This window comes from Pundamilia nyererei, unplaced genomic scaffold (genome assembly GCF_000239375.1).
Source record: "Pundamilia nyererei isolate P.nyererei 1_Seehausen unplaced genomic scaffold, PunNye1.0 scaffold00104, whole genome shotgun sequence".
NCBI classification, from domain to species: domain Eukaryota; kingdom Metazoa; phylum Chordata; class Actinopteri; order Cichliformes; family Cichlidae; genus Pundamilia; species Pundamilia nyererei.
The window spans coordinates 159,642-174,156 of record NW_005187505.1 but is presented as its reverse complement, the minus strand read 5'-3'; the positions used below and the strand labels follow the sequence as shown (position 1 = coordinate 174,156).

Here is a 14,515-nt window from a genome sequence, read left to right as displayed (position 1 = left end):
AAGCCAGAAGAACAGGTAGGTGGCGAGTTAATCTGACACTGGCTGTGACAATCAGGTAAGAGGGCTCATGAAACCTGCTGTGAATAAATGTTACCAGTTTTACTGCTGTTTAGTTTGTTTCCAGCAGAGGGCGCGCCACTTGTGTATATCCTGCAATATTGGGAAGTTTTGCTTCAGTCCGTTAGGCAGCTACAGGTTACCTATCTACCTGCAGGGGGTGGTGGTGCCACCACTCTGTGGGTTACTCTTGCTTGTGCTGCCCTTGGTTAATCCGCTATCTGCTAAGAATGAAGTTCTAAAGCACAAAAGAGCTGAAGTGAAGCTGAGCATTAAAAATAATCAAGTGTCCACTGCAGCCACTGTCTTTGCTTTTCATCTTGTACCTTTGCTTTTCTTTTTTTGCGTTCCTTTGTCGCTCCTTTCCCTGTTTTGGCCCACTTCTCAGCTCGTCAGCATTTGGTTGATACACACCTTGAGAAGCATGAAGTGGGCATGTATAGGAGTGCGTTTGCATTGGTTACTGTCAGTAGGCAAATATCTTTACAAACAGACACAAGCACAGTACCGTAAATGTATGATAATGGCTGCACAGGGAGAGTCTGTATTAATGTATTCGCGTATAAGAACTTTTTTTTTTCATACCGGAGAGAGTTTAAAGATAGAGTTACAGGCAGCAATGTTGAGAACAGCATTTAAAGAGGATAGGTTTATGTAACGTTTTCATCGTAATCTGAGAGTGCTTCTGTGCTGCAAACAGCCTGTTTCAAACTAACCTGCACACCGACCAAATTCATAGTTTAACATAATTCATTTTGTGTGTCATTGTCTAATGCAGCCATTCCCAAGCTTACGATGGCCGTGGTCCATTTTGAAGCCCAAAAATGTTAAGTGGCCCACCCAAGCCTATGGTCATCACATGGCCCTGTGCAGTGTTTTCTTTTAGCTGATCCTCTGAAATTACAGCTGGTAACACTAGTATAGTTTTTGCTCACTAACAATGAACTATAAGATGCATTCAAGATCCAAAATGGGCCCAACATTTAAGAATAACGTAGTATTTAGGTCAGATTCTTGGCTTACCTGCACTACCTTCAAGGCCCACCAGGGGGCTGCAGGACACACTTTGGGAAACACTGGTCTTATGGTTTGAAATTCAATTCAATTCAGTTTTATTTATATAGCGCCAAATCACAACAACAGTCACCTCAAGGCGATTTATATTGTAAGGTAAAATACTAACAAGCTAATGTCCACATTTGCTTATTTTAATCTCAGTCATTGTGGCCCTAGCAATGACAATATTGCACCACATGATGATTAAAAGGATTAAACTCACAGATTTTTGGTCTTTTGTTGTAGGTGTAGATATGATATGTAAAGAAATACCAGTCCAAAAGTAAAGCTACTCGGGTCTAGCGCCAATGCATTAATAGATTTTCAAAATGGGTTCATATTTTGTTGAGATGAGTAGCTAAGCGCTGGAGATAAGCAGTGGAAATTATAACTTTGTTCAAAATTATGTGTCCATGTTGAGTTCATCACTGTTAGTTTAGATTGAGAGTAGTGGTGGGCGGTATAAATGGTATACGGTAGAAACGATATAAATTTGGCCAACAGTAGAGATTTTGACTATACCGCTCTACCGCGATAGCGCATGTTGATGGTGTCATCAAGCTGCGCCTTTTTTGGTCGAAAGCATTGCAGCGGCTGCAAACAATATCATCTGCAAATTATGCCGAGCGACAGTAATAGCAAAGAGACGAAGCACTTTTGGAATATGGGGAAAGCCAAAAACTGCGCTTCCTCCACTTCCGTACCATTGATTCATTAATGCTGAATTCTCTCGCAGCTGCTCTGTTCCCATGTTGTTGCAGTATATGAATGACTAACTTCGTATTGTGGATGGATTATCTCAGTTGTTCTCCTGACTGAAGATTGCCGTGGGCACCTCACCCGTGCCAAAGCGCTCACAGGCGGAGGATAGTCCTCCCCCAGCTGCTATCAGGGCAGGAGATGTTCACACCTATGCGTCCAAACTGCAAATGAATCGCGCATGAGCGAAGCCGCTGCTCGCGCACTGACTGTAACGCAGTCAGTTCTTCTTTTACTGTTATGCAGTTTTGTGGATCACAAGGTTTAAAACTACTAATAAACACACACCCACACACACAAAGTAACTCCACCAGAGCGCCAATTTCGGGTCACTTTTGCTGGTCCAAGCCCGGATAAAGGAGCAGGGTTGGAATTGTGACATTAAAAAACAATAATTCCTAAAAGAAATTTAATTTGTAGTTAATAAATTCTAAATGCATTTAGGACATTTTTTACTCACTTTCTCTTCCACAATGTTATTTCTCTCTCCAACAGCGTAGGTTGCAATTACATTAGCATGACCTATTATGCAAAAAACATTTTTTGACAGATTTCTATGTGCCGTGTACTACATAAAATCGGTTCGAGGTCAGAATTCATACATAAGGCACACTGTCGATCTTTGAGAAAATTAAAGGATTTTAAGTGTGCCTTATAGTGTGTAAAATACGTTACACAGAAGAAAAGAATATATCGCGATATATATCGTTACCGCACATGCTTCAAATTATACCGTGATATGGATTTTAGGCCATATCGCCCAGCCCTAATTGAGAGGTGCACTGGGTGTGCTGACAGCTTGAAAGTAAGCAGTCACTTTTAAAGAATATACTGCAGACTGCGTATAAATATTTGGGTTGAAGCCTCGCTGTGATGCTTTAACTCATTAAAGTGGTTGAATAGTAAAGCCATTCAAAGTCACTGATAAAATGATGACTGGTGATAATCGCTAAATTAAAACAAAATGTTGATTATGCTGAGTTAAATAAAAAAATGTCACCAAAAAGTAGTCTTTTCTTTTACATTTTTATCAGTTGTATTCATTAGAAATGCTCAGAGGTGAAAATCTCTAACATGACTTGAATCTTGATTCATTTGTGCAGAAAGCCACTGGACGAAAAGCTGTATGAGAGGGATCTCGAAGCAGCCATCACGCTCTCCATGCTCAATAATGCAGGTGAAGTGAAGGACCAGTCTCATGTCAGTAGAGGTATGATTTGTTCTTTAAAATGATCAATACATTTCATGTGATCAAAAGGATGTTGGCTTAATTTCTTGATAAATTTATCCAGGAGATGTCAAATTTCCAGTAGATGAAAACACAGATCCAGCTTCTCTGCTCCTGTCCAACTGCAGTGTGGATGGTGCAGTTATGGGTAAAGTCTAGCAGCTTTATTTATTTATGTAGTTGAAGATTTGATTTCCTTCCCTCTGTTTAATATCATTATGGGTTTTCTTCAGGTTTGGACAAAATCACATCAGAGAAAGGGTCGCCTGCCCCTGCCAGGCAGAGAAAGGCTGCCTACAAAGCTACTGAGGAGCTGAAAAACAAGGATGGTGATGATGATGACTATCAACCCAAACTGACACCAGGTTACTTTGCCATAACTTTTTAAGTAGTTGTATCCATTTTTTGTCTTTCTTTTTGTGTCTTTAAAGTAACAATAATGCTTTTGCAGATTCAGAAAGCGATGAAGATTTCAGTGAACCATCTGAGAGCGAAGATGACGAGTTCAAAGTAAAGAAAGCAAGCAAGACTAAAAAGAAAGAAAAAGCAACAAAGAGTGAAAAAAACAAACAGATTCTTGCTTCTAAAAAAGAAAAGCAACCATCGAAACCATCAAAGCCTAAATCGCAAGCAGCAGGTAAGCCCATGAGGATCATCAGCTTTTGTCTGCGAATCATAATTTCACATTTGAATGAGTGCTGTTCCTTCTCACAGCAGCTTCTACCCCAGTGACAACACCTCTAACGGCCAAACCTGCCTCTAAAAGACCTGCGTCATCCTCCACAGGCTGCACATCGAAGCATGCAGCCTCTCTGAGCCCAGCAGCCTCTCTGAGCCCAGCAGCGGGAAGAATGCCCAAGTGGAACCCACCAGGTGCTGAATGACTGAACAGCAGCACAGCTGGAACATGTTCCTGTAAAATTAACTCAATTGAGCATATTTATCAATTTATTTCTGTTTTTTCCTCCCAGCTCAAATTGGAAAAAGTCCCTCCACGTCCCAGAGTCCAGCAGTGAAGTCTCCCGGTCAGGGTCTGCGGCTCGGGCTCTCCCGCCTCGTTCGAGTCAAACCTTTGCACCCTAGTGTTGCAAGCCACTGACTGAACTGACCTCAGAGGTCAGGTCATGTTGTGTTTTTAAAGTTTTCAGTTATTTTTACGCAGAGACTTCTAAATATTAATTTCTCTTAGTGTGATACAAAATGCACAATACTGAGAGGGTCTTCACCTTGAAGCTGATGGAGCTTAAGGGTGTCCTCTTACCCCTGGATGCTGTTTGAGGTTAAATTCTGAAAGTGTGAGTTCATGTCTGAAGTGTCACTTTTCTTTTCTTTTCTTTTTTTTTTCTTTTTTTGGTCCTGAATTGTTACCTGACATGTTACCTCCACTCAAAGCACATTTTTTGTAAATCTTGTACATACATTTAAATAAACATATAAAAACAGGTTACATGTGTGTGCTATCTTTCCACACTTGTTAACTTTTTTTCTAAAACTGCACACATTTAGCCAAAAATGACTGACAGAGCGCCTCATAACCTTTTACATAATCCTCTAGAAAGGCCTGTGCATCAGTCGTGCATCATTACAAGTTAGTACCACTGTATTATTTATGGCTACAGCAAGCTGGAATATCTTTTGAAAATCAATGTCATATATTTACGATAAACACTGCCTGCATTGTGATTAAAATTTTTTTTTTTATTTCTTTATTTCCTTTTTTGTTTTTTTTTTTTCCTTGGTTGCTTAAAAGGAAGTACTTTATTGCTTTACAGGCTGCTGGATCAGCAAACTTCCAAAATCTCTTTTATAGAGGTGCTTACATTAATTAAGTGCAGCTTCTACTTTCCCTCTTACTTACTTTGAATAAATAAGAGTGTACTACTGTATGGTTTCACATGACTGTTGTTCCCAAACGGTGTATTTTATCCTCATCCTCTGCCATCCACTCACAAATGTGCTTGTTGATAATTGTCTGTGCACATGCATCATTGTTACAAAGGTCACCACAGAAAGAGCATAACTCTTCTGCTGCCAGCAAACTACTTACTAGTAGCATAAAATGCAACACTTATCTCAAGGTTTAACCCTGAAACAAAGCACAGCACTATAGCTCTACTAATTGACCCAGCCCTTATACTTTGGAGGCTGATTCCCGAGTGGAGCCTGGCTCCTTGGGGAAAATGAGTGGCAGCTGAGCTCAACAGCGAGGCAACACACACTCATACAATGTGCAGGCCTGCTAGGGCCATAACAAACAGTCACGTGTCAGTGCCTCTGGGACTCTGAGAATTATGGCTGAAAAGTGAATACACAAAGGTGGATAAACTTAATACCTCCATAATCTACACACAGGATGCCTTTCCTAACCTTCCCTGTTCAATGTTTACTAAATATATTAAGAAGTCTTTAACATCCAGTATACCAACCAAACAGAAGCAGTATTGGCTTAAGTTTGAATACCAGGAATTCAAAGGCACAGTTGTAATACTGCTATGACAACAATAATTTGTATTCTCTTGTGTGTGGCAGTTTTAACGATGAAAACTAAACCAAAAATAAAAAGAAGCAGTGTGTCGATGAAGCTAGTCACGTGCACAAGTGTATGGACAAAATCTGCAGTGCAGTTAAAATGAATGAAAAAGCAGCCAATGATAATGAAATAAAAATATCCTTTTTTTCTTATTGGATGTGATATTTTTTGACATTGTTGGATAAATCATGGTCACACATAAAGAAATTGTAACTCCTTAGATTCCTAACTTGCTCCTGCTTGATTTTTTTAACTCACTTATTAGCTGGCTTTTTGGTATTTTTTTCCTTATAACTTGCAGCAGCAAGCCAGAGGCATAACAGGATACGGGTGAAACACGACACGGATTACTCAAATCCTACACCCCCCCTCCAAAATCTGACCCAGACCTGTGGAAGCTTGTTTTCACCACTGGAGAAAAAGGAAAGACATGGGATATTTTTTGCCATTTATGTGTCCAAATTCCTCAATTTTGAGTTATTTGTTCTGAAATTTTAATTAGTAAGTTGAATTTTTTTGCTATAATAACCTGAAATTTCTAATTATTAATGACAATTTTTTTTGTTTTTTTCCTTTCCGTGGTGAGAATGGGCTGCCAAACAGACCAAACCCTAAATACTGGCCTTTTCGATGTGTTTTTACTAAACAGGCTGGACTATAGTGTTGCAGTGCCACAAGCAATTCAGTACTACTCTTTCAGTCCTGTTCCCCTTACCTGCAGAGTCCTCCTCTTTTTCTACCCTCCCAGGTAAGTGCAGTTAATAGTACACACCTGCACCTCAGGTGTAATGTAGACAGCAGAGTGGAGAATAATGCATGTCTCCAGCACACACTTCTTTGAATATGATGTAAATTTCAGGATATCAGATTACAGCTCTCGAGCAAGGGGTGGGGAGTAAAGGAAGGGAGAGCACACCTGAAGTAAAAGGCAGAGGAAATGTTTTCTCCACCTCTTTTCACTGTGAAGTAGAGGAGTGTACCTAGCATACACAGGAGCACCAGCATGAGAGCAAGCTGGATGAAAGCTTTGCTTACAGTCCTCATTGTGGCCTTCGCATTGCTATACCTCAGCTCTATTAAGAAGGAGGTCCACATTCATTCTGAGAGACTGCAGAGGGTCCATTACAATGACTCCATCAGGGGTCAGGGAATCGTCAAGAGGATGGAAAAGATGGAAACAGACATCAACAGGCTGCGTGAGTTAAAGTCTCAGTTTGGCAGCTGCTTATGTGTAAAGTCTGTATTTAGAGTTCAGTGAAGAAACAATGAAGGCTAGATCTGTTCATCTGAGGTGTTTCTCATCTGCTACACATGAGAATTTCTGAAGCGAAACAATTAAAGTAACAATTATTATACCCGCCTGCTTTACTACTCACTTATTTTCGCTTTTTAAGTCGACATTGCTAAAAAGTACCAAACTGCTCTTACCTGACTGTTACTGACTTGGTTTTCACAGACAAAAAACAAATTAGATGGACAATGCAAACACCATGTGGTCATTTCTGTCCGCAGTCAGTTTAATGAAAAAGCTTGAAAAGAGGGCACCAGCAGCTGAGAGGAAGGAAGAGGTGAAGGACAAGAGGAAGATGGTGAGGAAGCTGTACCCCAACTCTGATCTATTCAAGAAGTGGGGTGACGATCTGTCGGAGGAGGAGCAGAAGGAAGCCGAGCAGTTGTTTCAGAGATATGGATACAACGCCTTCCTCAGTGACAGGCTGCCCCTCAACAGAGAGATTCCCGACACCAGGCCTCCGAGGTGAGTGCAACACACGAATCCGAAAGGAAATCTAAAAACACACACCGAGCTTCTTTGTGTGTGTTTTTGAGATCGATCAGCAACAATGACATTTTATTGTCTTTGTTGTCTTAGCATGAATGCATATGAATTTAGTACATATACACACTCAATGGCCACATTATTAGGTACATGATTGCTAATGCAGATATGTAATCGGTCAGTCATTAAGGCATGTATACACGGTCAAGATTATCTTCTGCAATTAATCTTGACCCTGAGGAAAAAAGGTGATTTAACTGATGTTGGCTGTGGCATGTTTGTTGGTCTAAGTATCTCAGAAACTGCTGATCTTCTGTGATTTCCTTAAATGACCATCTCTTGGGTTTTCAGAGAATGGTCAGAAAAAGAGAAAATACCCAGTGAGCGCCAGTTATCTGGGAGAAAATCCTTTGTTTGGGTAAAAGGTGAGGCTATTTTGAGTGGAAAGCAAGGAAACGGTAACTCAAATAACCACTTGCTACAACCAAAGTATGCAGAAGAGCATCTTTGAAAGCAGAGCATGTTGAACCTTGAGGCAGATGGGCTACAACACCAGAAGACAATATTTGAATGAATTTTGCATCAAGAACAAGAAAGCATGCCTTTCATCAACATTATTAAAATTTAAACAACAGAGGCAACTTCACTATTGATGCTGACCGTGTCCATCTCTTCATGATCACAGCGTACCCGTCTTCTGATGGATGCTTCCAGCAGCATAACACACCATCAGATCCTGTATGCTGGTTTCTTTAACATGAAAATAAGTTGAAATGGCCTCCACAGTCGCCAGATGTCAACCCAGTAGACAACTTTGTAATGTGGAGTGAACTCTAAAGGATACAATTTCAACTTAAAAACATTTAATTTATTACTTCTTCAGGCTGCCTGCTATTTTTCTGCTCACAGGTGTGCTGTGAAAAATTATCCGAAGGATCTGCCGACCATCAGTGTTGTGTTAATCTATTTGGATGAAGCTCTTTCAATCATTAAAAGAGCCATACGCAGCATCGTGGACAAGACACCAGCTCGGCTGCTGCAAGAAATCATCCTGGTGGACGATCACAGCAGCAACGGTGAGTCAGCATGCTTCCAAAATAATTTTCATATCATTTTCAGACTGTGGTGGATATCCTATGTACACAGGGACGGTACTCAGATATCTGACAAATCTGAAACCAAGCGAGAAAGGAAGGCGCTCACCGCAGCTTTAGTTTATAATGCAAATGATGGCAGAAACTACATCCTTTTATTACAGGCAATAAAAGACATCAGTGTAACATATGAGATGTAGTTTGAGTAGCAAAGGCTGCACTGAAATTGGACACGGTTGCTTGCGTTTGTGGGTTGGAACTGAAAACATATATCAGGGAGTGTAATGTGTAATTGCGATGTTGCTGTCCACTGACAAAAGAACTGATAATCCTAAATAAACACGACCACGTGTGTAGAGTACTCGGAGTAGCAGAGTGGCTTTTACAGGGATAGTACTCTGTATGTTATTTTTAATTACTATGAGTATGGCAAATAAAACATTTTTGTTTTATATTCAAAGAAGTGCCAAATCTATCAGCTGATTTGTGAAACAGTCTTTGAATTGTTTTTATTAACGATCAGAAAAAAAGTGATTGTTAGAGGCATGAGTAGATTTAATCTGCAGCTCATATTGCTGAAACAGTTCTTTATTTTCTGCAGAGGACTTAATGGAGAAGCTGGATGATTACATCAGCTTTATCCATGAGGAGCGTCCAGGCCTGGTGAAGAAAGTGCGGCACTCTGAGCAGCTGGGCCTCACCCAGGCCAGACTGTCGGGCTGGAAGGCAGCTGAGGGAGAGGTGATTGCAATCTTAGACGCTCACATAGAAGTCCACGTCCAATGGTTGGTTTAAGATCTGAGTGACTCTTTTCAGAGCTGTGGTGATAATCCTGTAATTGGCCCTCATGTTTCTTTTAAAACTGTTTGTGCGTGTCTAGGGCAGAGCCTTTACTGGCTCGGATTAAGGAGGACCGGACCGTTATACTGACGCCTGTTTTTGACAAGGTCAACTACGATGACCTGACACTGAGTTCCTACAATACTGCATCTCATGGCTTTGACTGGGCAATGTGGTGCATGTACGAGTCCTTCAGACCTGAGTGGTATGCCCTGGATGATGAGACGCAGCCTGGCAAGTAAGAGTCACATTTACGATTTAAGACATCACATTTTACGCATGAACTCCCAGCATGTCAGGACAACACAGTGTGGACGTTTCAGACTCTCCGCTGAACCACGGCTTAGAAAGCTATGAAGACTGTACACATGGAGCCAGTGTTGCCAAAACAAATATTCAAGGATAGTTGCTGACAAAATCTGTCACATTAAGCAATCTGCAGAGTGTAACACAGCACCCATGTGGGTGTCTATAGGTTGCACAAAGAGCAGATTTAAGGTTTTTGCTGCTAGAATGAAAGCAGAACACCCTTGATCACACATCCTTTGTTTTTTGTTTTTTTAAATCCTTGGTTGCTTTGGTGTTTCAGGCTTTGCGGTCATAATTCTTTATAATTAGGTTTGCTTTGCTCTCTTAGTTTGAGTGCTGTATGGTAAGATTTTTTGCTTATTCAGTTTTTCCTTTGTTAAACGGTGTCACCAGGAGCCCCTCAGTCATGGGGATACTTGTGGCTGATCACAAGTTCTTCGGAGAGATTGGAAGCCTTGATGGTGGAATGAAAATATACGGTGGGGAAAATGTGGAGCTGGGCATCCGGGTAAGTACTGACTGGATCAAGTCCTACTGGAGACTTGGAGATTTGAAATATGTTAGTCTACCTACCTTTTATTTAGCCCCACCATATGTGCCTTTACACACTTCTTTTTGCAACCAGGCTCTGTGGCTTTAGGTGGTTTGCAACGTTATGGTTCCTAAATGCTTCCACTTTGTAATAATACCACTTGGATTTAAAGTCTTATACAAATACTGACTCCAATGTAACTTTATTTGGTTATATTTGTGATCAGTTTTAATGGGTAATCCTTTTTATATTAGTTGCATTAAAAGCCTCCAAACCTACTTTTTTATGTTTTCACAGGTGTGGCTGTGTGGAGGAAGCATTGAAGTTGTGCCTTGCTCTAAAATTGCCCACATTGAACGAGCAGTAAAGCCTTACCTCCCAGACTTGAGTGTCATGATGAAGCGTAATGCACTGAGGGTAGCAGAGGTGTGGCTAGATGAATACAAATACAATGTCAACATTGCTTGGAATCTTCCCCTTGAGGTTAGAAGAGAGGGCACTTTCCGAGTTGCATTTAAGATCTAAATTGCACAGTTGTGTGCTCTGCAGGTTGAGTAATGGTGTGCGCACTCAAACATGTCTCTGTGGTCCTATTGTTTTTCCTACAGAACCATGGGATAGACATCGGAGATGTGTCGGAGAGAAAGAAGCTCAGAGAGAGGCTTAATTGTAAGCCCTTTAAGTGGTATTTAGACAATGTTTATCCCAAACTGGACCCCCTGCATGACCTGCTCAGTTATGGAGCTGTAAGTCAAAAATAACTGTTTTGTCGGAATACATATGAGAGGTTGGATATTAAAGTGTGACCATAAAGTATTTTTAACTCTTTAATTCTCATTAATAATTAATTAATTAATTTAAAGGGCCTCTCTGTGTAATGTTTTTAATGCTTTTCAAGGGGTTTCCCCCCCTATAAATGTATTACAGCTTTAAAAATTTCAAAATGAGACCTTCCCCAAGTTCTGAGGTTGCCTCCAATGTCCTACATGTGGACTTTTTTTTTTTTTTAATGTAACGGTTGTATGATGGATTGTCTGCAAAAACAAATTGGTGTGATTTATGTGATGTTTATTATCCTAAATCACAGGCTTAAAGGCCTCTTTTCTGCTGCCCCATAACATCACCCAAAAAAAACAAAAAACAGATAACAATATCTGTGAGTCAAATTTAGCCACTTACTTGCTATGTTGGATTGTAGCAAAAGAACTGACCAGGACTGTCTTCTTTTAGCTATTTTGCTAGTGATAGACTGTGCAACATATTGTCGTGAGTGGTTGAGGTTAGCTGGGCCTCCGGTGGCATAGTGGTTAACACATTTGTTTTCGCTGGTTTGTCTCAGCTGGAGAGACACGTCGTCTCCAGGGTTGTATTAGGGAGTCCATCAAATATGTGGCCAAATTTGACAACAGAAGCCAAAAGTAGTTTAGATACAAACTCTTTTGTCATACCTTCCCTAGACTGTATATAAAAGATGGATGTAGTTATTGTGATGGTTGCGAGGTTCTGTTGAAAAACCTCGACATGAGCAGTTTTGTTATCGCCATCTTTGTGTTAGGGTGGTAACAGTAAAGTAAACAGGGCTTGAAACTTGTGACTGAGACCATAAACGTGTTTACTGAGGTCACAGAGTGAAGGAGCCAGTTTTCAGACTCAGAAACAAAATCCATCTTTTTTATACAGTCTGTGATTGAGGTCGCTTGCTAATAATACTAACTTCATAGCAATGAAAATGCTACATAGATAGTCTAAAATGGTTCCAGCACACTATTAATCATGATCTGTGGTGGTAGATTTAGCCATAAATAAATTATTTAACATTACAAAGTTAATTTTTAGTTAATATTTAATTGAGGATGATGCAAGGCAAGCTTCTCTGCCTTGTCAAGTCAGCTTTGTTGGCTTTATAAAAGGACTCAGGCTTATGCGCTGGCCTCTAAGGAGTCATATGTGACATAAAATGCTTACAAGATGCAGCAGCAAGTTCAAATTCACACACATGTTAGTCCCCATTACACAATGAAGATCAGCACACAACATGGGCAGACGTCACCAGCAGCAAAGAACCTTTAAGCGGCTTTTGTTTTTTTTACGCTTATCATATTATTTTTTTATTTGAAGACTTTCCTGGGGATACATCAAGGTGTCTTACGGTTACAATAGATTCATTCACTGGAGAATATTATGTACTCTTACTTCGTTTTTATGCAGGGTGTGTTTCATAGTGAGAGCATCTGTAAAGCAAACTTTCCATGAATGCTCTCAAGGAACTCCCTCTTGGTGGTGCTTCTGCTAATATTTAATTGCACTGAATCTTGGTACAGTGACATTGCAGTATTAGCAAACTCCCCTTTCCCATCTTTTCTAATTGAGAATTAATTTAAAGTTTGAGTTTTGTTTTTGTTCCAGAGTCAATTTACTCATTTACTTAAAAGAAATACAGTGTTGGGAGTATTTTTATTGTAGTTTAGAAAAGATATTACAATACAAACACAATACTTCATGTTATAATTTGCCTCTTAATCCTTGTTTGGTTTGTGAATTTGGCCTCACTGACAAATACCTTTTGTTAGTTTTGCAAACCCATAATGTCGTTTCAGTTTGCATCTTTTTTATTTTTATATCAGTTAACTAAAATGTGTTTCTGCACCATAATAGCGTCTGGATTTGTCTGCTGGATACACATTGTGCTCTTTCTAATGAAAGCTGCTCCAGTTTATTTGTGCTTTTGTTGGCAGATAATAAATGATCTGAAGCCAGAACTCTGTGTTGACCAAGGCCCGATGCCAGGAAACACACCCATCTTGTATGGATGCCACTTCTATTCGACTCAAGTACGTTTAGATATTCAATGCTTGCAAACAGGTGGTGATTTTGTTTTTGTAAGTAATTGTTGTTCTTTGATTTAGCACTGTTTTTATCGCTCTGATGGACAACTCTACATTGGCGGGATCAAATCTCATAAGTACAACAGCAACCGCTGTCTAGTGGACCCTTTCAGTGGTCTCTACCCGGGGCTGTATGACTGCAAAATAGCCAAACAGAAAGACTTTCACATGCTGTGGGATTTTAAACAGGTAAATATTTCAGTTTTTAAATATAGACTCAGTCAAACCTGAGGGAAGTTGCCACCCGACCCACTCTGAATCAGCTGATTTTTATTTTTTTTTAAAAGCTTTTAAGCTCGTCCAGCCAAAGGACTGTTGAGCTTATGCTACACTAGGCATAAGCTCAACTAATGAAACTTGATCACCTAGTAGGTGATGTTTTGCAGTTTTTTTAACATGTTCATTGTGGTCCTCAGTTGCTCCCAAACACATTAAAAACAAAACAAAAACAAAACTTCACCCTCTGAGAAATAAAACAAGTCTGTATAATATTGATTAAGAATGCCTACAGTGCTGTGAGGCATCTAAATTTGATGAGACGCATTTGTTGGAGTCAACTAAATATCACGAGATTATAGCAGATTACTGGTAAATGGAGGAGGCCTCAGGGCAGAGAGGTCTGGATGTCTCGGAGCAGACACATCCATACATCCAGTCCAGTGGATGTATGGATCATCATATTCAATGATACTGATGATCAATAGAGAAGTTTTTGCAGTTGATGTAAAATTAATTTGATGGTAGTCTGTTAACTTAGCTTAAATATGTTTTTCAGTCCTGAAAATCTTAGTTGGTTATTGGATATTCTTACGAAATATAAACATTGGGGGAAAAACCCCTAATTTCAACCAAGTATTAGACTTTGAGGGCCTGTACTGCAGACAATTTTCAAAGCATGAAGGTAAATTTACAAGGCAAATAACCTTGTGTTTATGTAGCACTTTTCTACTCTGCCTGAGCACTCGAAGTACTTTATACAACATGCCTCATTCACCCAGTCACACAGCACTTTTTCTATGCTTAAGTGCTTTCTATCTAACATTCACACTGATGGATGTATTCGAGAACCATTTGGGGTTGGTTCTGTACCTTCCCTAAGGATACTTTGGCATGCAGACTGGAGCAGCCAGGGCTCGAACCACCACCCTGCTGAGCCTTGCAAATATGGTGACGTTATTGTATAAATTTAAAAAAAAAAAAAAAAAAAAATCAGCCTAATCTGAGGTCACATGGAAGCCAGTCACAAATGTCTGGAGAAGAAAAGGAGACAATAAAATGTGTTTATTTGCAGGGAGGACCGATCCAGAACAGAAAAACAAAGCGATGTCTAGAAATTGCGAAGGATGACGTTGGCTTTTACCAACTCGTCGTCCAGCAGTGCACCGGTCAGAGCTGGAATATACAAAATCTCATCAAAGACCACTAAGAGACTGCTGGGCAGGTCTCAG

The 14,515-nt window shown here is 40.0% G+C and overlaps 2 protein-coding genes across 2 annotated transcripts in view; both read left to right on the top strand.

Annotated features, from left to right (window-relative positions):
* The window catches only part of rad51ap1 (RAD51 associated protein 1), a 6,179-nt gene extending 1,616 nt beyond the window's left edge, over positions 1 to 4,563 (top strand). Inside the window, exons 2-8 of the mRNA XM_005740869.1 lie at positions 4 to 15; positions 2,976 to 3,082; positions 3,165 to 3,248; positions 3,334 to 3,465; positions 3,552 to 3,737; positions 3,815 to 3,973; positions 4,072 to 4,563. Of these exons, the coding sequence (XP_005740926.1) occupies positions 4 to 15; positions 2,976 to 3,082; positions 3,165 to 3,248; positions 3,334 to 3,465; positions 3,552 to 3,737; positions 3,815 to 3,973; positions 4,072 to 4,199 (808 nt within the window). The 3' untranslated portion in view covers positions 4,200 to 4,563. The remainder of the gene's footprint in view (positions 1 to 3; positions 16 to 2,975; positions 3,083 to 3,164; positions 3,249 to 3,333; positions 3,466 to 3,551; positions 3,738 to 3,814; positions 3,974 to 4,071) is intronic.
* Positions 4,564 to 6,412: 1,849 nt separating this feature from the next.
* LOC102197978 (probable polypeptide N-acetylgalactosaminyltransferase 8) lies at positions 6,413 to 14,512 on the top strand. The gene is made up of 11 exons (XM_005740787.2): positions 6,413 to 6,826; positions 7,143 to 7,386; positions 8,317 to 8,483; positions 9,103 to 9,286; positions 9,382 to 9,579; positions 10,044 to 10,158; positions 10,480 to 10,665; positions 10,791 to 10,928; positions 12,918 to 13,013; positions 13,089 to 13,256; positions 14,359 to 14,512. The coding sequence occupies exons 1-11, from the start codon at positions 6,634 to 6,636 to the stop codon at positions 14,491 to 14,493; spliced, it is 1,824 nt and encodes a 607-aa protein (XP_005740844.1). The 5' UTR covers positions 6,413 to 6,633; the 3' UTR covers positions 14,494 to 14,512.
* Positions 14,513 to 14,515: the final 3 nt, after the last annotated feature.

Coding starts and splice junctions, on each gene's coding strand:
- LOC102197978 (XM_005740787.2), top strand. CDS start 6,634: ATGAGAGCAAGCTGGATGAAAGCTTTGCTTACAGTCCTCATTGTGGCC. Junction 10,159..10,479: donor ATGTGGAGCTGGGCATCCGG/GTAAGTACTGAC, acceptor ATGTTTTCACAG/GTGTGGCTGTGTGGAGGAAG. Junction 10,929..12,917: donor ACCTGCTCAGTTATGGAGCT/GTAAGTCAAAAA, acceptor TTTTGTTGGCAG/ATAATAAATGATCTGAAGCC.